Below are 21,092 nucleotides of genomic sequence, written 5' to 3' on the forward strand. Positions count from 1 at the left end.
TCATTATAGAGTATTTTTATGTTGTGGTATTCTTACTTTAGTAAAACAAAGGCTTTGGAGACTTCTTCCACTATTAGGCACAATATTATAAATGTATTTAGCCCATCCATCCCCCAGAATATCCCATCTAGTCGGGCATTAATTCTTCTGTTATGTCCATGTGGTCCTTAAAATAACATTTGAAACAGCATTTTCATAAGGTAAGCTCTGCATTAAAATAATAAGACCATATACATATTGTAACACAGTATTATAATTCAGGAACCACACTCAGAACTATTTTTTTATTTCCCATGCAGTTGTGTAGTTAAAGATCAGAATGAGCCTTAAATTCAGAGGGGTGGGAGTAAAAAGCAGGATGAAACTGAAGATGACAGACTCAGAAAGGTTCTTGTTACACCACTGGATGTGATTATCATGCTTGTAACCTCTTTAACCCCGACAGAGCTATGGCCACATCCACGGTGCCTGACACTGTGAAGCAGGAGAGCAAAGGTCTTTTTAAAAATATGCTGCAGGAAAGCAGAAACAAATATAATTCATGCTGCTACACAAAGTCAGACGGTTATTTATCTGATATGCTTTGAGGAGAAATATCAGAAACACTGCTGCCATTGTTGCACCAAACAGGAGACAGCTTGTGACTCAGCTGTCTTTAAAAGCTCTGTGGCAGCTGTGAGCGTTCCTCCTAAATAAAACTGCATCATGTCTGACCTCACTCCACAGATGCCATCATGGAGCAAAAGCCACAGCGAAGCGCGAGCGGCGGAGCACATTTCCAGACCACTCCCTGTGTGAAACACTGAGGCATATCCTTTTTCATGTTACAGTGCTGAGCTAATCCAAATACCAGTTCTACTGGCCCACTTGTGTGTTCAGTGGAAGGGTGTGGTGCTGCTGCTGCTGCTGCTGCTGCTGCTGCGTGAGCTAACAGGGTAGTCTGGTTATCACTGAGCAACAAGTCCCCAAAGGCCACATTGTCCACTGTTCCTCCTCCTGCTGTAATAAAAGGCTATGAGCTATTATGAGCTCACGCTTTGTCCTGTGCTGATACTTTTAGAACAGCAAAGTGGTGATTTGTATTACGGTGTCACATATTTGTTTCAGACCCCCCCGCCCCCCTAACTGTGTACCAAAGGGCTCAGCATCCACTTTTAAGCCTATTAGTCGACAGCTGTGCTTTAGTTATTACAGTCTTGTAGTGTGCAGATTTACTTTCATTGTAATGCATTAGGCTGCTTAAGAAAACAACTATTACATTTATTAATTCTATTGCCACAATGCCTTAATGTGCATGCTTTAGTGTGAGGTTGAATATTAGAGCAGCAATCAAGGAGTCAACAAGAACGATGTCCTTCATTCAAAGTGAAACCACAGTCTAGAATGCAATAACCAGCATCAAAACACAGTTCCATCCATCCATCTATTTTCTAATCCACTCCATCTTGCACCACGCCGTGGAGGAATGAAGCCCAACCCAGCCACCAAAGGGTTAGAGGCAGGATGGACCCTGAACAGTTTGAAAGACTATCAGAGAGACTCCGGGGTTTAACGAAACACAAAATTTGAAAATCAGCCAGGGATTAGTTATAGGAAGTAAAAACTGGACTCTGCTTTCTACACATAGACTCAAACGTTCTGATCCTTGTACACTTCTTTTACACAAAATTACTGCCTCTCTTCAGTGAACATATTATTATTCATTGTTTCACCGCAGATGCTCAGGGACACACCTTCATTCATTGCCTATTAAAACTAACCACCCTGAAGAAGGTACGACAGTTTCTTTTCTAAGCACAGCAGCAGCAGAAGATGAACAGAGACGAAAGAAGAAGAGCCCTTCAGAAGCAGGAACACAGAGGACAGTGGGCGAACAAGACAGAATATGTTCTGGTGACTGCAGGACATGTGGTGGGTCTGGGAAATCTGTGGAGATTCCCTTACCTCTGCTACAAAAACGGTGGAGGTGAATAACACCTGGTCTTAATGGCTGAAAAGGGGCAAGAAGAGGGAAATAACTTGTATGCATCTTTGTTTTTAGGTGCATTTTTGGTTCCATATGGTCTGCTAACAATGCTGTGTGGGATCCCCCTGTTCCTCCTGGAGAGTTCCTATGGTCAGTACACACAGGAGGGATTCATCACCTGCTGGAGGAAACTGTGTCCTCTGGCTGAGGGTGAGTTCATGTGGACAAGATAAAAATAAAACTTATGCTGTGCTCAAACAGCTCTATGTGACATATGTCACTCTTTTTTAGGATTTGGATATGCAAGTCTTGTAATTAGACTGTATGCCTCCACCTACATTATCGTCCAGACATGGGCTCTGTTCTACCTGGTGTTCTCATTCAGATCACAGCTACCCTGGGCCAGCTGTCAGAACACCTGGAACACAGGTATGGAGTCTTTCTTTAGTACACCCACTTTTTTGATGTAATTCCTCACGCTGTTTGTGTCTTAATCCAGCTGACTGTGTGGAGCTACAGATTTCAGATTCTCCCTCAACAAATATGACGAATCAGACGATATTGACCAACAGGACGACTGCTGCTATAGAGTTCTGGGAGTGAGTTTAAAATCTTTGGATAATAATAATAATAATGTCATTGATTATTGAAGACTGTACATCTACACTTGTTAAACTGTAAAGACGTTTGTAACAGTGCTGTACAGTCATGTTTAAATGTTACCTCCTATTTTAATTCTATGTTTCTGATTCTGATTGTAGTGCATCTTAGTGCTGGAAAATACAACAACATAACTTTTTTCACTGTTCCATTATTTTTAAGCAAAAATGAAGCCATGAAACATGTGAGTAACACTAAGTACAACAGCTTGTAGATCCACCAGCAATGATTTGAGGTTAAGCTTTTCAGTCAACATTGCTTTGAGGTTATTTGGCATTCTGACTTAAGCTCCCAGCACTTCATTTGGGTTGAGGTCTGGACTTTGGCTTGACTTGTCCATTCCAAACATAATAGCATTTTCAAAAAGGGATTCAACACAGTGAAAAAAGTCTAGCAGTCAAATTCCAAAATAAAAATTAATTTCTTCACATGATATGTACCTGTTACATGTCCTGTGCCCTCAGACGGCGGGTGTTGGCCATGTCTGGAGGAATTGAGGATCTGGGCACTGTGAGCTGGGAGCTGGCCTTGTGTCTTCTTGTCTGCTGGATGTTCTGTTACTTCAGCATCTTTAAAGGAGTCCGGTCCTCTGGAAAAGTCAGTGAAATGTTACACTTTAGTATAAATATAGTAAAACTTTAGTATAAATTCTGGTTGTCTTTACTACAAATAATAATCTGCTTTTTTTAAAGGTGGTGTACTTCACTGCCACGTTCCCCTATGTGATGCTCCTGATTCTGCTCATTAGGGGACTGACTCTGCCTGGAGCCTGGAAAGGCATCTACTTCTACCTGTATCCAGACTTGAATCGCATAGCTAACCTCAGGGTAACTTGTTCATGTACACAAAGTGGTCTGGATGTTGACAGTGAAGCAGGAACAACTGGTTCACTATCATCCTTTTTTATTATTGGTATTTGGTTTATTTGTTGACGTTGAAGCCTTCAGGCTGTGTTACCAGACAGGATGGTTCAGGACAGGATAGCTCTGGGCTCCTCAGGGTGCTGAACTTTGGTCTCAGGTGATGGGCCTGATGACAAAGAAAGAGAGCACAGTTTATAATCAACTACAGTCAATTTAGAGTCACCAATTAACCTAACAAGCATGTCTTTAGGGTGTGGGAGGATGCCAGTCACTTGGTCACATCATGACCTGGAAGCACTGAAAATCTGGATTCTTACTTTAAAAATGAAAACAAAACTCACTGATCACTACTTACTGTGTTTTTGTTGTGTTCCAGGTGTGGGGTGAGGCTGGATCTCAAATCTTCTTCTCCTTCAGTGTGAGCACTGGAAATCTGATTGTGTTGAGCAGCTATAACAAGTACAACAACGACTGCTACAGGTAAAGTTGCAAACACAAGTCAGTGTGGGTGTTACACAATGTTTTTCCATATTTACTCTGTGACATCTTGTCTGTCTCTGTCCTTCAGGGACTGCTTCTGGATCTGTCTGCTGAACAGTGGGACCAGTTTTGTTGCAGGATTTGTCGTCTTCTCTGTTCTTGGATTCATGGCAGAGAAACAGGGCGTCTCTGTCGACACTGTGACTGAGTCAGGTATACAGCAAAGTTAAACTTCCAAATTTATACAGTAAACACATGTGTGTGTTTTTAATTGATCTCCACAGGTCCAGGTCTGGCCTTCATTGCTTACCCCCAGGCTGCAGCGATGATGCCATTATCACATCTCTGGACTGTCTGTTTCTTCCTGATGCTCATTTTTCTGGCTGTTGACACTCATGTAAGAGACAGCATTGTGTTGTTTTAGAGATTTCAGGGACAGAACTCTGAACAGTTTTCTCATTTTGTTCCCAGTTTGTGTCAGTGGAGAGTTTTCTCACCTCAGTAAGCGACCTGTTTCCCAAACTGTTTTATAAACCAAGAAGACACGAGATGTTTGCCCTCATCTTCTGCATCATCTTCTTCTTTATACATCTGGTGCTGGTCACTAAGGTGAATTACAATGACAGCACATTGAAGGAGAAGTGTTTTCAAAACACTAAAATCCCTTCTCTTCTTGCTGTAGGGAGGGATTTACATTTTCCAGCTTATTGATCACTATGGCTCAACCAGAGCTTGTCTTTATTTCATGGCTCTATGTCAGTGTCTGGCTCTGACATGTGGTTTGGGTAAGCAACATATTATTTTTACTGTGTCACATTTAAGAGCAGTTTATGCTTCTACAGTGTTCAAGGTGTCATTTTAGCTTCACAAAACGTCATCATTTCTATCCAGGTGCTGATCGCTTGATTAATATTATTGAGGACATGACGGGACACAGACCACCAGTCTACTTCAAAGTGTGCTGGAAATATATAATCCCTGTGCTGTCATTGGTGAGCCAAAAAACAAAATGTGACATGTAAGAAATCAAAAGAACAAAAACAGTCTCTGCTTCTTCACAGATCTCCTTCATCTTTTACCTGGTTGATTACAAACACCTCAAGATTAACGACTGGTACATTTACCCTGACTGGGCGTACACACTGGGATGGACCATGACTCTGTCCTCTGTCCTCATGGTGCCGCTGTGGGCAGCTGTACAGATGTGTTTGACACCAGGCACCTTCAGACAGGTCAGAGCACATGAGGAGGCTCCTGAGACAAGAGAAATACATGACATCATTGTAAAACATTTAGCTTATTAACAGATCAAGCTGTGGGCAGCAGTGGGAGTCTCCTACATCCTCTATAAATGTTACAACAGTAATTAAAGCTGCAAGCAGCGGTGACGGGCCCTCGCAGCCCTTGCTGTCCGTGGGACCAGCAGCCGCCGCCTCTCCTATCGTCCCATGACCTCTCTTCCAGCTGTACCGGCATGAGCTGTGGTCTGCAGGGCAGAAGAGTACAGCAAAACACACATGTACAAAAGACAGGTCCTCCAGCCAGTAGGTGGCGCAGTGACTGTAGCATATCAGCATGTCAATCTGTGCAGTGTCCGATGTTCAGCGTGACTGTAAAGTTTCATCCACATAGGATGAAGTATGTGGGAGATACAGGCAAAAAGACATCTATTTCCTGTGTGTTGGCGAAGGGTTTGTGGCGGCGCCACGGCCAGACCGTGTGACGAAGTGCTGGGGTTTTGATAACTTTTGGTCCCTAATGCCTTAGGTGTAACCAGACCAAGCTTCAGATGGATTGGACAAATCCTCTAGGAGGAGTTCGGAAAAGTGTGGGGAGTGAAAAATGCAAAATGGCTCAGTTTTTTCAAAATGGCGGACTTCCTGTGAGACTTTTTTTCTCGTCTAGAGGTGATACATATGTGTACCAATTTTCGCATCTGTAGGTCAAACGGGGAAACAGATCTCATTCTAGGGGGCGCTGCTGAGCCATGTGGCCACGCCCACATATGACGATGAAGTGATATGAAAAGGTGCACAGGGGCTGATGTCATGATAGAGTAAGAGGCAGGTAGGATGAACAAATCAAGAAACACAGAAGCTTTCTCTTTGGTGGCGAAGGGTCACCTTTGTGGCGATGCCCCGCCCACACGGTGTAACATCGAGCTGCGTTTTTGATAACTTTTGCTCAGCCATGTCTTCAGAACCAGGTGACAAAATCTCAGGTCCATCAGAGTATTTCCCTAGGAGGAGTTCGTTCAAATACGAGGTGTGAACATGGATAATCAGCCTGAACACAATTCAGACCGCCAGTAGGTGGCGCTATGAGAGTATCAGCTCATTAGCATATCAATCTGTTCAGAACGACAGGCTCAGCATGGCAAATTTTTTTCATCCACATAGGATGAAGGATGTGGGAGAGACAGCCACAAATACATCCACTTCCTGTGCGTTGGCGAAGGGTCAACTTTGTGGCGGCGCCACGGCCAGACTGTGTGACGAAGTGCTGCGTTTTTGATAACTTTTGGTCCCTAACGCCTTAAGGGCAAGTGCACCAATTTTCAGCCATATCAAGCAATTCCCCCAGGAGGAGTTTGCAATAGTGCGGGGTGTGCAAATCGGAACATGGCGTGGTTTTTTCAAAATGGTGGACTTCCTGTACGTTGTGGAATTTTCGTCCAAGAGGCTTTTTTTTCTTGTCACGAGGCGATACATCAGTGTACCAAGTTTCAGGTCTGTAGCACTTGCGGTGAATATTTTCACACTTTAGGGGGGCGCTGCAGAGCCATGCAGCCACACCCGCCAACGGCGACAGTGTCCAGTTGCGATTTTCGTCGGGGGACAATTTTGTGCCAGGTTTGGTGAGTTTTTGAGCACATTCAGGGGGTCAAAATGGCGATACCGGAGCCGGAACAAGAATAGGGAATAATAATACGAAATGCTTGCATTGAATAGGGCTTTCGCACGTTTCGTGCTCGGGCCCTAATAAACTGGCTCATATTGTGTTTTTCAGCGTTTAAACACCCTTTGTCGCCCAGCTGAAGATCCAGTTGCCCAGCAGGCAGACAACAGAAAACCAAGAGAAGAAGAGGAGGAGGTGACTGTAGAACTGAGGACGTCCGCAGTGAAATCTTAATATGAGTCACATTAACAAGACAGAAGTCATAGAAGCTCCTTGTGTTTAAATAATAAAAAAAACTGCAATTTAGCAACATGTTTCTGATTTAATCTTTACTGATGCACCTCAACTTCAGTGTTCAACATTGTCACTTGTTGTTTTGTTCCTTTATGACATTGTTCTTGTTTTCTGTTAAGAGTACTTCTAATCCTGGTCCTACACACAGAGTGCAACTAGAAGCACCCTGAAAAACCAATCAATCATATTTAAATCAGGCAAAATCACAAAGCTTTGTTTTACATATAATCACAGTAGAAAAGATCAGTATCAGTATCACATTAGAATAAAAAATAATCTGCAATATTCTGCCATGACCTTTATCTGGATTTTTATCATAAGTATTTTTAAAATGTTACTTAGAGATTTTCCTGTCAATGTTTGCAACATGTATATTAGGATATCATACACATTTTTTAAAATTGGAATTGTCTTGAGAAACATCTGAATTTGTCCTTGCTATAGGCATAAACACTGTGTGCATACAGCTCACAGCATACATTCAGAATCAACACTAGAAGAAGTTAAACTGGTGTGGGAGAAGGATTTAACCAAAATTGGAAGACACACATACACACACAAAAGATCAGAGGACTTTTGAATCCTAAAAGAAGCACACAATGGATGCTCTCATTGATCATGGACGGAGGAGAGTCAAGAGGAAAAATGGAAATGTTCAACAGGTTGGAGACAGAGGACAGTGGGCCAGTAAAGCAGAATACGTTCTGGTGGTTGCAGGAAGTATAGTCGGTCTGGGCAACGTGTGGAGATTTCCCTACCTCTGCTACAAAAACGGAGGAGGTGAAGAAGAAAGCCGCTGCAGTTTGTTGTTTAATTCAGCGGTGTCGACGGAACAAAATCAAATTTCCATATCTTACGGTCAATAGGTGCCTTTCTGGTGCCGTACGGCCTGTCAGCAGTGCTGTGTGGGATCCCTCTGTTCCTCCTGGAGACTGCGGTCGGTCAGTACACTCAGGAAGGGTTCATCACGTCCTGGAGGAAACTGTGTCCACTGGCTCAAGGTGAGTCAGACTAAAGTCTGCAGTCAACACAAAAACACATTAATGTTTTTACCAGAGAGGTGTCCTTTAAAAAAACTATTATTCTGCTAAAAATGCTTAAAATTTCTGCTTTAGGAATCGGACTTGGACAACTGACGATTTCACTGTGTTTCTTCATCTACATTTTAATTGAGGCTTGGGCTATTTTCTACCTGGTGTTCTCGTTCAGATCTGAGCTGCCCTGGGTCAGCTGTGAGAACCCCTGGAACACAGGTAAAACCACATGATTTGGACAGAGTTTATCAATACACTGTAGAAGTGTAGTGTCAAATTATTTAACCTAAAAAAAATCTTTGTTCCCCCTCTCAGCTAACTGTCTCAGTCTTCAGAATTTTAAGTCTTCTGCAAATCAGACCAACACCACTTCTGCTGCCATTGAGTTCTGGGAGTGAGTCTTTTATTATTTTAACGCAGTTTAGATCAATCAGCTGTTTTTTATACTGTGTTTTTTGCAATGTCAGAAAAGATTATGTTACTCTGTTCTTCTGATTGACAAGGAAAGTAAAAGAATGTCTAGAAAAAGCGTTTTACTATTGAAAATAATATATATAAATAAATATTTAACATGACTAATACATTGATGCATGGGAACACTTTACAAACACATGTCAAAATATTTGATAATATATTGAGTCTTTTATTATTTTATTGCACTTTAGATCAATCAACAGGTTTTATTATTATATTTTTTTTGCTATGTGAGAAAAGATTGTGTTACTGAGTTCAGGAAACACTTTACAAAAAGATGTCAAAATATTTGCATACATGGTTCTGGCGTCACTTGATGACTTCATCAGTATGTAAAGTGAGTAATATCTCCAGGTGTCCCCTGATGCCCTCCTTGCAGCACTTTCTGTCACAAACCTGTAAATGTCTCCCCAGGCGTCGGGTGCTGGCTGTGTCTGCAGGCATTGAGGACTTGGGCGGGCTGCAGTGGGAGCTGGCCTTGTGTCTCCTGGTCGGTTGGATGTTCTGCTACTTCAGCATCTGGAAAGGAGTCAGATCGTCTGGAAAGGTCCAGTAGGGATTTCATAAAACCTCTGTGTCTTTGTTGCATATAATTATCTAATAGCTGTGTGTTCTAGGTGGCATACTTCACAGCCACGTTCCCCTACGTGATGCTCCTGGTGTTGCTCATCAGAGGCTTGACGTTACCTGGAGCCTGGCAAGGGGTCTCCTACTACCTGTATCCAGATCTGAACCGCTTGGCTAACATCGAGGTGATCATAAATCCTACTTATTTCCAGTAAATTCTTGTTATGTTGGAAACAAACTCTTCCTGTACTCCCTCTCCCTAGGTGGTGCTAATGTTTCATCTGATGATTGTATATTCCTGCATTTCAGGTGTGGATAGAGGCAGGATCTCAAATATTTTTCTCCTACAGCCTGAATGCAGGGACTCTAAATGTTCTGGGGAGCTACAATGAGTACAAAAACAACTGTTACAAGTAAGACAATACACAAAATATTACACAATAACTACTACACTACCTTCTCACCTTGTGTTCTGTCTCTCCTTGACCTTCAGGGACTGCTTCTGGCTCTGTCTGCTGAACAGTGGGACCAGTTTTGTTGCAGGATTTGTCGTCTTCTCCGTGCTCGGATTCATGGCAGAGAAACAGGGCGTCTCTGTCAACACTGTAGTAGAGTCAGGTATTTTCATGCACAGCCAGAAACCACAGATAAAAACAGGGTTTTCAAGATGAACCTTCTCCTCGACCACACAGGTCCTGGTCTGGCTTTCATTGCTTACCCTCAGGCTGCAGCGATGATGCCATTACCACAGTTCTGGACCGTCTGCTTCTTCCTGATGCTCATTCTGCTCACTGTAGACACACATGTAAGATGTTACATTGTTTAAAAAATGATTACAGTGTTCTCCATGTTCACTCACTTTCCCTTATTCACAGTTTGTTATCGTAGAGAGTTTTATCACCACGGTGACAGACCTGTTTCCAAAGGTGTTTCGTGCTCCTGGAAGGCGCGAGATCTTTGTCCTGCTCGTCTGTTTATCCAGCTTCCTCATCCATCTGCCTTTGGTTACTGAGGTGAACAATGATAACATAAGAACACACAGATGAAGAATGTTTCAGGACTTACGTGCATCATAATGGTATCTCTTCATGTTCAGGGAGGAATTTACATTTTCCAGCTTATTGATTTCTACGGATCTACCAGAGTCTGTCAGAATTTTATGGCTATATCTGAATGTCTGGCTGTTGGCTGGATATTTGGTGAGAAAAACATGTCTATACTCATCACTTTATCTTTAAAATCCAGTTAAACATATGGTGTCTAATTTATAAGAAAAAAGAGCTCAGTCGTTTCCTAAAACGGTCGTTTTTAGCGAACATTACTCAAACTAAAGAGAAAATTTCATCAGACGCAAGCTGCTGTCAAAGCTGGATTCATGTATATTTGATATTAAAAGGAACATGTGACAGAATAGGACAACGATAGAGCTCTCTGACATCCAAGTAAGACTAATTCAATGCTGGTCTTTTCATGAAATGTTCTTATGTTTGAGGAAATCTCACATTGTGTGATAAATCCTGGACTACTTTCAACAATCTCAGAATGTATCGATTCATTATTCTCATAAATAATGAAACTAAAGTAAATGGATAACTGAACTTCCATCAGGCGCTGACCGCTTCTACAACATCATTGAAGACATGACGGGACAGAGACCGTCAGTCCTCTTCAAACTGTGCTGGAAATACATCATTCCTGTGCTGTCACTGGTGAGTCACAGAACATAACGGGTGAATTTGAAAGACAAATCCTCTACAGCTAGATTTACATATTCCACATTCAAGATCTGCACAAGCAGGTCAGATTACTAAAATTTACTTTGGCCAAATAAAGGCACAAATGTGGCAAAATTAGGTAGTTTCAGACTTCTGACTGTTGGATAACATTAATGTGGTCTTAGAAGTCTCTGCTTCTTCACAGATCTCCTTAATTGTATACCTGGTTGATTACAAACACCTCAAGATTAACGACTGGTACATTTACCCTGACTGGGCATACGCACTGGGATGGACCATGACTCTGTCCTCTGTCCTCATGGTGCCGCTGTGGGCAGCTGTACAGATGTGTTTGACAGCAGGCACCTTCAGACAGGTCAGTGCACATGAGGAGGCTCCTGAACACAAAGAACGCAAAACAAAACAAGCACAGAAGATGCTACTGTGGACAGTTTTAATGTCAATAGATTAAACCTTGTAGGTATACTACAATGTCAGCAGTAGGAGTCTTTTATCATCTTTTTTATCTATCTTTTTCCATGAACTTACTCATCTTGTGTTTTCCAGCGTCTGTACGTCCTTTGTCGTCCAGCTGAAGATTCATCAGCCTGGCAGACAGACAACAGTAAACCAAGAGAAGAGGAGGAGGAGGAGGCGGCACTTTAATATAACATTTCAGAAGTCAAAGAATCTCCTTGTGTCTGAAGAAAAATAAACAAAATACAACAATCTAGCAACATGTTTAAGTTTTTAATCTTTATTGGGTGGGACATGTATTCACAGTCGGTAACAGTAAAATGCAGTAAAGTGACATCCTGGAGTGGACACATCCGTATGGTTATAGAGGGCTCTGCAGCAGTGCTTGTTGTTTCAGTGTCAGGGTCCAATACTGTCATTTCTTTTGGAAAAATCCCATAATGGAGGCCTGTTTCGTTCCTTTGTTAGCGTTGCTGGATGTTTTCTTCTGACTTTTCTTCTCGTCCTCTTTGCTGCTCGATGGTAGTTTTACTTTAATGGGATCTCTTGTTTAAGCTTGTTTGGCCGCCTCGAAGTCATCTTCTGTTTCAGAGTAAGATTCGCTCTCGTAGCCTTTTTCAGTCACTGGATGAAAAGACAAAGACTGAGGTTACAAATAATAAATGCAATACAACCAGACCACAGTGTTTCATTGCTCTGTATGAAAAAGGTCTTTAAAATACTTATTTCTTAAACTCTTGGATCAAAACTAGAAGCACCAATAAAGATGAATCACAACTGGCATCTTTTACAGTTGTGGGCAGACAAAAAGAAGCTTTACACAGAATATAAAGGTTGTTTTCATTTCATTCCTGACCTTCCTCATGTGTTTATAGTGGTGTCCTGTGTTTCCTGTTTTATTGTGAAAGTCCATGTTGCCCCCTGTGAGTTTTACTTCCTAGTGTTTTCCCTCTGTTAGGATCGATTGCCCCGCCCTAATGTGTCTCACCCGTGCCTTGTATTTAAGTCTTGTGTTTACCTTTGACTGTGTCAGTCTGTTGGCTGGTATCCACCACCCTGATGTACCGGTACTTCTTTTCCTCCGACCCCCTTGGATTTCCTGTGCCTTGTTTGGTTTGTACTTTGTGTTTTTGGATTGTTTTTTGCCTTTTGTTGAAACTTAGTTTCGTTTTGTAGTTGACTGCGTTTGGGTCTGATTCTAAACTAAAACCTAACACTGTACTTACAAAACCACAAAAAAACAGAAAATATAACAGGCCAAAAAAAAGAAAAGACACATAATAAAACCTCTATTAACTGTATTCATTTTATCACCACAACGCTTTAATGTGTATGTATTTAGTTTGAAATGCATGCACATTAAAATATTATCACATAATCAATAACAGCCTCAGGGAGCTGCCAAGGTTGAATATTAGAGCAGCAATCAAGCAGTCAGTGAGGAAGATGTCCTTCGTCAGTACAACCAGTATAGAATGCCATTAATTATGCAATAACCAGCATCAAAACGTGGTTCCATCTATTTTCTAATCCCCTTCATTTTACACCACGTCATGAAAGAATGAATCCCACCCCAGCCACCAAAAAATAGGTGCAGGATAGACCCTGAACAGCTTGCAAGACTATCAGAAAAGACACATAATAACGGGACTCTGCCTTCTATATATAGACTCAATCTGTGAGTCTATTTACAAAAAGTTACTACATCACTTTAGTAGCATAACATATCACTGTTGTTTCATAGATGTTTGTACTTCTTTCTCAGCCATGTCGCTCTCAGTTTTTCCACACAGAATGACACAGAGATGAGCAGATGCTCAGGGACACACCTTCATTCATTGACTATAAAAACTCACCGACCTGAAGAAGGTGCATTTTCTTTTCACAGCAGCAACAGAAGATGAACAGAGACGAAAGAAGAGAAGCACTTCAGAAGCAGGAACACAGAGGACAGTGGGCGAGCAAGACAGAATATGTTCTGGTGACTGCAGGAAATGTGGTGGGTCTGGGAAATCTGTGGAGATTCCCTTACCTCTGCTACAAAAACGGTGGAGGTGAATAAAACCTGGAGGAAACCACACGGAGGTTTTAGTGGCTGAAAAAGACAAGAAGAGGGAAATAATTTGTATGCATCTTTGTTTTTAGGTGCATTTTTGGTTCCATATGGTCTGCTAACAATACTGTGTGGGATCCCCCTGTTCCTCCTGGAGAGTTCCTATGGTCAGTACACACAGGAGGGATTCATCACCTGCTGGAGGAAACTGTGTCCTCTGGCTAAGGGTGAGTTCATGTGGACAATTTCCAAGAGTTTAAATTGAGGCAACTGGACTCAAGGATTGTTTTTGAAGACGTCTGAATGAATGAGAACATCCACAGACATATCTTCATGTGAACAAGATAAAAATAAAAATGAGGCTGTGCTCAACCAGCTCTATGTGACATATGTGTCAAAAAATACAAAATAATTTTTCACTCTTTTAGGATTTGGATATGGAAACCTTGTAATTAGGCTGTATGACTTCACCTACATTATCGTCCAGACATGGGCTCTGTTCTACCTGGTGTTCTCCTTCAGATCACAGCTACCCTGGGCCAGCTGTCAGAACACCTGGAACACAGGTATGGAGTCTTTCTTTAGTACACCCACTGTTTTGATGTAATTCCTCACGCTGTTTGTGTCTTAATCCAGCTGACTGTGTGGAGCTACAGATTTCAGATTCTCCCTCAACAAATATGACGAATCAGACGATATTGACCAACAGGACGACTGCTGCTATAGAGTTCTGGGAGTGAGTTTAAAATTTCTGGATAATAATAATAATGTCATTGATTAATGAAGACTGTACATCTACACTTGTTAAACTGTAAAGACGTTTGTAACAGTGCTGTACAGTCATGTTTAAATATTACCTCCTATTTTAATTCTATGTTTCTGATTCTGATTGGAGTGCATATCAGTGCTGGAAAAACAGACAAACAACAACATAACTTTTTTCACTGTGACATTATTTATATAGCAAAAATGAAGCCAAAAAGAAAAAAAAACATTTGAGTAATACTAAGTCCAACAGCTTGTAGATCCACTTTTACCAGCTTTTTTGTATAACTATCAGTCAACATTGCTTTGAGGTTATTTGGCATTCTGTCTTAAGCTCCCAGCACTTCATTTGGGTTGACTTCCTATTTTTCTTTTTTAGTGTTCTTATTTTTTTTCCTCGCTTTTTCAGCCATTCTGATGCAGATTTGCTGTGCTTTGGATCATTATCCTGTCCAATGATCAGGTTTGGACCCAGGTGTCCAAAACCTGTGGTTGCAAAATGAGCCTAATCAGCCCCCCTCCACCACCATGCTTGACAGTGGGTACGAGGTGTTACCAGATTGATGTGCAGCATCAATTATTCATGTCTTTCCCTCTTAGCATTGTGTTGACACACACCTGAATGCTCCAGAGCAGCAAACTGTCACAACATATGCTTTTATAGAGATCTGTACAACTGCTGATGATTAATTAACCAAGGACTAATGATCAGCTCATCAAATCAAATCCTATGGAAGCAGTGATAGGCTGCTCAGTGTTCTCCACAAGTGTTTGTTTTTTTCTTTTTGGCTTCACTTTTGCTAAATAAATGAAGGCACAGTGACAAAAGTTATATGTTGTTGTTTGTCTGAGGTTGTGCCTAATTCTAAGACCCACTATGAAAACAAGCAAAAGAGACATTTTACACATGATGTGTACCTGTTACATTTCCTGTGCCCTCAGACGGCGGGTGTTGGCCATGTCTGGAGGAATTGAGGATCTGGGCACTGTGAGCTGGGAGCTGGCCTTGTGTCTTCTTGTCTGCTGGATGTTCTGTTACTTCAGCATCTTTAAAGGAGTCCGGTCCTCTGGAAAAGTCAGTGAAATGTTACACTTTAGTATAAATATAGTAAAACTTTAGTATAAATTCTGGTTGTCTTTACTACAAATAATAATCTGCTTTTTTAAAGGTGGTGTACTTCACTGCCACGTTCCCCTATGTGATGCTCCTGATTCTGCTCATTAGGGGACTGACTCTGCCTGGAGCCTGGAAAGGCATCTACTTCTACCTGTATCCAGACTTGACTCGCTTAGCTAACCTCAAGGTAACTTGTTCATGTACACAAAGTGGTCTGGATGTTGACAGTAGGAGGGGAGTCAGCCTATTGAGACGACATGGTGAAACTGGCAGCATGTTGTTCATTTACTATAGCTCAGCCTTCAATACAATCATCCCAGACACTCTGGCTGAAAAACTTTCCTGTCTTGGGCTCTCAACACACATCTGAAACTGGCAGCATGGTGTAAAGTGAACAACCTCATACTGAACATCACAAAAACCAAAGAACTCATCTTCAACAAAAACATCATTTTCTGATTCTGGTTTAGTAGCGAGGAAACTCCACTCCACTACGACTGGCGTACTGTAACAGGTGGCCTCCTGTCACAGTACACTGGAATTCACTGAGCTCCTGAGAGGGGCCCATTCTTTCATAATTGTTTGTAGAAGCAGCCTGCACACCTAGGTGCTTGATTTATACACCTGTGGCCATGGAAGTGATTGTAATATTGATATACAGTAATGTGGATACGTAAGTGAATACTTTTGGCAATATAGTGTAGTGCGAGAGGCAGGGTACACCCTGGACTGGTTGCCAGGCCATCACAGGGCAACATACACAGACCAGCAACCATTCACGCTCACACCTACACGCAATTTATTCACTAATTAACCTAACAAGCATGTCTCTCGGGTGTGGGAGGATGCCCAAGTCCCCGGAGAAAACAAGGTATCCCAGCTAGGATTTAACCAGGAAATTTCTTTCTGTGAGGCGACAGTGCTAACCATTGCAGGACTGTGCCGCCCAGTTAGGAAATTTGTTCAGTCATTTTCATTTCAGTTCAAGAGTTTGAAGCATGGCTTAGAGGTTCTTGAAGATGTTTCTCTGTTCCTCAAAAGAACTTCATCCATTCTGCACTGAGCCAAAAAGGCAATGATGCCTAGTAATTATAAACATCTGGAGACAGAAGTTCATATTTATTGAACAAAGCAAGTTTATTAAACTGATAGTTATAGCACCACCTAGCAGCTGGCTATGGAAGGTTCTAACTTCCACATAATGAACATTTTCTTATTGATGTGTAATTCAGCTCATGTTTGGAGTCACTTGGTCATATCATGACCTGGAAAAATTGAAGCAAAAATGCTTTTAAAAATGAAAACAAACCTCACACTGATGACTACTTACTTATAGAAGATTGAAGCAAGGCGTCTGGACTTGTTTTCTTGAAGACGTTTCGCTGCTCATCCAAGCAGCTTCATCAGTTCTAACCTTTTGGTGGGAAACGTGGTTTATATGTGGTTACAGACCTCAGTGGGTGGGTCTGGGTAAAGTTTAAAAAACAATAGCACTAAATGTTTCCATACTTACCTGTGATGTTCTGGCTGACTGGGCCAGGTGTGTCTAACGACTGGCTAACGACTATGAAACTGCCGGAGGGGGACTGGTTGACAGCCCTTTGTTCTTATTGTGAGTATGTGCAAACTTCCTGGGAATGGATGGAATCACTGCATTGTATGTGGTAGAAAGATGATGTCTGAGGCCACCACCTCTGTTAAGGGAAGGTTTTTCCAGCTTAACATAGATGGCTTCCTTGACTCCTCTTTCAAACCACCTTTCTGTGTGTCTAAAATGTGAACGTTGTTGTCCTCAAAGGAGTGTCCTTTGTTTTTGAGGTGGAGGTGAACAGCTGAGTCTTGTCCTGAGGAGGTGGCTCTCCTGTGCTGAGCCATTCTTCTGTGGAGTGGTTGTTTAGTTTCTCCAATGTACAGATCAGAGCATTCCTCACTGCACTAGACTGCATATATCACATTGCTGTGTTTCTCCCTGGGAATCTTGTCCTTCGGGTGAACCAGTCTCTGTCTCAGTGTTGTCATCGGTTTGAAATGGACCGGGATGTCATGGTTGTTGAAGATCTTGTGGAGTTTCTCTGATACTCATGACACATATGGAACAGAGATGTTCTTTCTACGCCTGGTGTTGTCCTTCTTCTTGTTGTTGGGGGTCTTGTTTTTGTGGCTTTGATGAGTGCCCACTTGGGGTAGCCACAGGTCTGCAGGGCCTTCCTGATGTGGTGTTGCTCCTTCTTCTTCCCCTCTGAGCTGGTTGCTACAGTTTGTGCTCTGTGCTGCAGGGTCCTGAGGACTCCCAGTTTGTGTTCCAGTGGGTGGTGTGAATCAAACAGGAGGTACTGGTCCATGTGTGTGGGTTTCCTGTACACATTGAGGCTCCTGTCCTCCTCAGTATGTACTGTGCAGTCCAAGAAGGCAAGTTTGGTATCCTTGGTGTCCTCCCGAGTGAACTTGATTTTGTTATCCACTGCGTTGATGTGTTCTGTGAACCGTTCACAGAACGTCTTGATTTTGACCCAGGTGTCATCCACATATCTAAACAGGTGGGGGTGGTTCCTGGAAAGGAACTCAGGGCTCTTCTCTCCACTTCTTCCAGGTTGGCCACAATAGAAGATCACATCCCATCACACAGCCGTGTCTTCAAGAAAACTCTACAAGTCCAGACGCCTTGCTTCAATCTTCTTTATGTATGATGACCTGGATGACTGAGAATCTTCAACAACATATCACTACTTACTGTGTTTTTGTTGTGTTCCAGGTGTGGGTTGAGGCCGGATCTCAAATCTGTTTTTCCTTCAGTGTGACTACAGGTGGTCTGATTGTGTTGAGCAGCTATAACAAGTACAACAACGACTGCTACAGGTAAGGTTGCAAACACAAGACAGTGTGGGTGTTACACAATGTTTGTCCATATTTACTCTGTGACATCTTGTCTGTCTCTGACCTTCAGGGACTGCTTCTGGATCTGTCTGCTGAACAGTGGAACCAGTTTTGTTGCAGGATTTGTCGTCTTCTCTGTTCTTGGATTCATGGCAGAGAAACAGGGCGTCTCTGTCGACACTGTGACTGAGTCAGGTATACAGCAAAGTTAAATTTCCAAATTTATACAGTAAACACATGTGTGTGTTTTTAATTGATCTCCACAGGTCCAGGTCTGGCCTTCATTGCTTACCCCCAGGCTGCAGCTATGATGCCATTATCACATCTCTGGACTGTCTGTTTCTTCCTGATGCTCATTGTCCTGGCTGTTGACACTCATGTAAGAGACAGCATCGTGTTGTTTTAGAGATTTCAGCGACAGAACTCAGTTTTCTCATTTTGTTCCCAGTTTGTGTCAGTGGAGACTTTTCTGACCTCAATAAGCGACCTGTTTCCCAAACTGTTTTATAAACCGAGAAGACACGAGATGTTTGCCCTCATCATCTGCATCATCTTCTTCTTTATACATCTGGTGCTGGTCACTAAGGTGAATTACAATGACAGCACATTGAAGGAGAAGTGTTTTCAAAACACTAACATCCCTTCTCTTCTTGCTGTAGGGAGGGATTTACATTTTCCAGCTTATTGATCATTATGGCTCAACCAGAGCTTGTCATTATATCATGGCTCTATGTGAGTGTCTGGCTCTGACATGTGGTTTGGGTAAGCAACATGTTATTTATACTGTGTCTGTGTGTCACATTTAAAAGCAGTTTATGCTTCTGCAGTGTTCAAGGTGTAATTTTAGCTTCACAAAACGTCATCATTTCTATCCAGGTGCTGATCGCTTCATGAATATAATTGAGGACATGACGGGACACAGACCACCAGTCTACTTCAAACTGTGCTGGAAATATATAATCCCTGTGCTGTCATTGGTGAGCCAAAAAACAATAACAAAATGTGACATGTAAGAAATCAAAAGAACAAAAACAGTCTCTGCTTCTTCACAGATCTCCTTGATTGTATACCTGGTTGATTACAAACACATCAAGATTAATGACTGGTACATTTACCCTGACTGGGCGTACGCACTGGGATGGACCATGACTCTGTCCTCTGTTCTCATAGTGCCACTGTTTGCAGCTGTACAGATGTGTTTGACACCAGGCACCTTCAGACAGGTCAGTGCACATCAGGAGGCTTCTGAGACAAGAGAAATACATGACATCATTGTAAAACATTTAGCTTTATTAAAGGTAGGGTAGGACATTTTGAAAACTCAGTGAGAGTCAGCCAGATTTCAAAAGTAAACACACGCCCCTTTCTCTCGGAGCTCACCCTGAAGCCACGCCTCCCAATCACATGGACGCGCATTACCTGAAGACGAAGTCTGTGACTTCGGCCATTATGCACGTACCTCTCTGCTGCGTGCAGAGCAGGAAGAGAGTGACAACCAGCCAATACTCCGCACAGGGTCCACGTGGAGGATTGGATGCTGTTTTTAGCGTTTTAACGCAAAACTGCCAATCTAATTGGTTGCTATCAGATTGTAAAAAGAAGTTACACTACGTAATTTAACAAAAAGTGCATCAGAATGAAATCTCCTGCCCCTACCTTTAACAGTTCAAGCCCTGTGGGCAGCAGTGGGAGTCTCCTACATCCTCTATAAGTGTTACAACAATAATAAACTTGCTCATATTGTGTTTTTCAGCGTTTAAACACCCTTTGTCGTCCAGCTGAAGATCCAGTTGCCCAGCAGGCAGACAACAGAAAACCAAGAGAGGAGGACGAAGAGGAGGAGGAGGTGACTGCAGAACTGAGGACGACCGCAGTGACATCTTAATATGAGTCACATTAACAAGTTAGCTCAGAAGTCATAGAAGCTGCTTGAGTTTAAATAAAAACAGCAATTTAGCAACATGTTTCTGATTTAATCTTTACTGATGCACCTCAACTTCAGTGTCCAACACTGAACATTTGTTCTTGTTTTCTGTTAAGAGTACTTCTAATCCTGGTCCTACACACAGAGTGTAACTAGAAGCACCCTGAAAAACCACTCATTACTAATATTTTTACCAGAAAGGTAAAAAAAACAACTATTTAGCTATTTAACTATTTGCTTTAGAAAAAGGACTCAGACAACTGTCGATTTCACTGTTTCTTCATCTACATTTTACCACAAGAGTTGGACAGAGCTTATCAATACACTGTAGAACTGTAGTGTCAGCTTATTTAACCTAAATAAAAATCTTTGTTCTCCCTCTCAGCTAACTGTCTCAGTCTTCAGAATTTTAAGTCTTCTTCAAATCAGACCAGCATTGAGCACCTGGGCGGGCTACAGTGGGAGCTGGCCTTCTCCTCTCCGGATTCATGACACAGAAACAGGGCGTCACTGTCAACACTGTAGTAGAGTCAGGTATTTGAATGCATAGCCAGAAACCACAGATTGAAAATAGTTTACAAGATGAACCTACTCCTCGACCACACAGGTCCTGGTCTGACTTTCATTGCTTACCCTCAGGCTGCAGCGATGATGCCATTACCACAGTTATGGACCGCCTGCTTCTTCCTGATGCTTGTCCTGCTCACTGTAGACAGGCATGTAAGATGCGCGAGGCTGAGCGGTACCGACTAGATATAGTCGGGCTTGCCTCCCCCTTATGGTTTGTCCATAACGAACACTGTAGGGACCAAGAAAAATTTGGGGTTTTTTACAGTTTGGTTTAAATGGTTTGTGCCCTATGTTTTCTGTTATTCTGCCAGTAGAGGGCACCCCTTGCTTTACCTTTAAAGCCACACCTTTTCCGACCTTC

General features: G+C 42.2%; 3 protein-coding genes across 3 annotated transcripts; all 3 read left to right on the forward strand.

Moving 5' to 3' along the window:
- The first annotated feature begins 449 nt into the window (after window positions 1-449).
- On the forward strand, window positions 450-5,273 carry LOC114449613 (sodium- and chloride-dependent GABA transporter 3-like). The gene is made up of 14 exons (XM_028427422.1): window positions 450-495; window positions 1,796-1,966; window positions 2,042-2,176; window positions 2,258-2,395; window positions 2,466-2,565; window positions 3,091-3,223; window positions 3,319-3,453; window positions 3,866-3,969; window positions 4,058-4,182; window positions 4,254-4,366; window positions 4,441-4,578; window positions 4,652-4,754; window positions 4,861-4,961; window positions 5,031-5,273. Exons 1-14 carry the CDS (start codon window positions 450-452, stop codon window positions 5,271-5,273), a joined length of 1,785 nt encoding a protein of 594 aa, XP_028283223.1.
- Window positions 5,274-5,443: 170 nt separating this feature from the next.
- Window positions 5,444-20,653, forward strand: LOC114449614 (sodium- and chloride-dependent betaine transporter-like). The gene is made up of 17 exons (XM_028427423.1): window positions 5,444-5,453; window positions 7,004-7,062; window positions 7,824-7,941; window positions 8,028-8,162; window positions 8,277-8,414; window positions 8,511-8,589; window positions 9,084-9,216; window positions 9,287-9,421; window positions 9,546-9,649; window positions 9,730-9,854; window positions 9,929-10,041; window positions 10,112-10,249; window positions 10,333-10,435; window positions 10,845-10,945; window positions 11,157-11,327; window positions 19,991-20,110; window positions 20,591-20,653. The coding sequence occupies exons 1-17, from the start codon at window positions 5,444-5,446 to the stop codon at window positions 20,651-20,653; spliced, it is 1,845 nt and encodes a 614-aa protein (XP_028283224.1).
- LOC114449271 (sodium- and chloride-dependent GABA transporter 3-like) lies at window positions 12,414-19,544 on the forward strand. The gene is made up of 15 exons (XM_028426773.1): window positions 12,414-12,541; window positions 13,317-13,482; window positions 13,574-13,708; window positions 13,910-14,047; window positions 14,118-14,217; window positions 15,189-15,321; window positions 15,416-15,550; window positions 18,116-18,219; window positions 18,308-18,432; window positions 18,504-18,616; window positions 18,686-18,823; window positions 18,897-18,999; window positions 19,114-19,214; window positions 19,290-19,460; window positions 19,536-19,544. The coding sequence occupies exons 1-15, from the start codon at window positions 12,488-12,490 to the stop codon at window positions 19,542-19,544; spliced, it is 1,725 nt and encodes a 574-aa protein (XP_028282574.1). The 5' UTR covers window positions 12,414-12,487.
- Window positions 20,654-21,092: the final 439 nt, after the last annotated feature.

The sequence above is a fragment of the Parambassis ranga genome, chromosome 17 (assembly GCF_900634625.1).
Source record: "Parambassis ranga chromosome 17, fParRan2.1, whole genome shotgun sequence".
Taxonomy (NCBI): domain Eukaryota; kingdom Metazoa; phylum Chordata; class Actinopteri; family Ambassidae; genus Parambassis; species Parambassis ranga.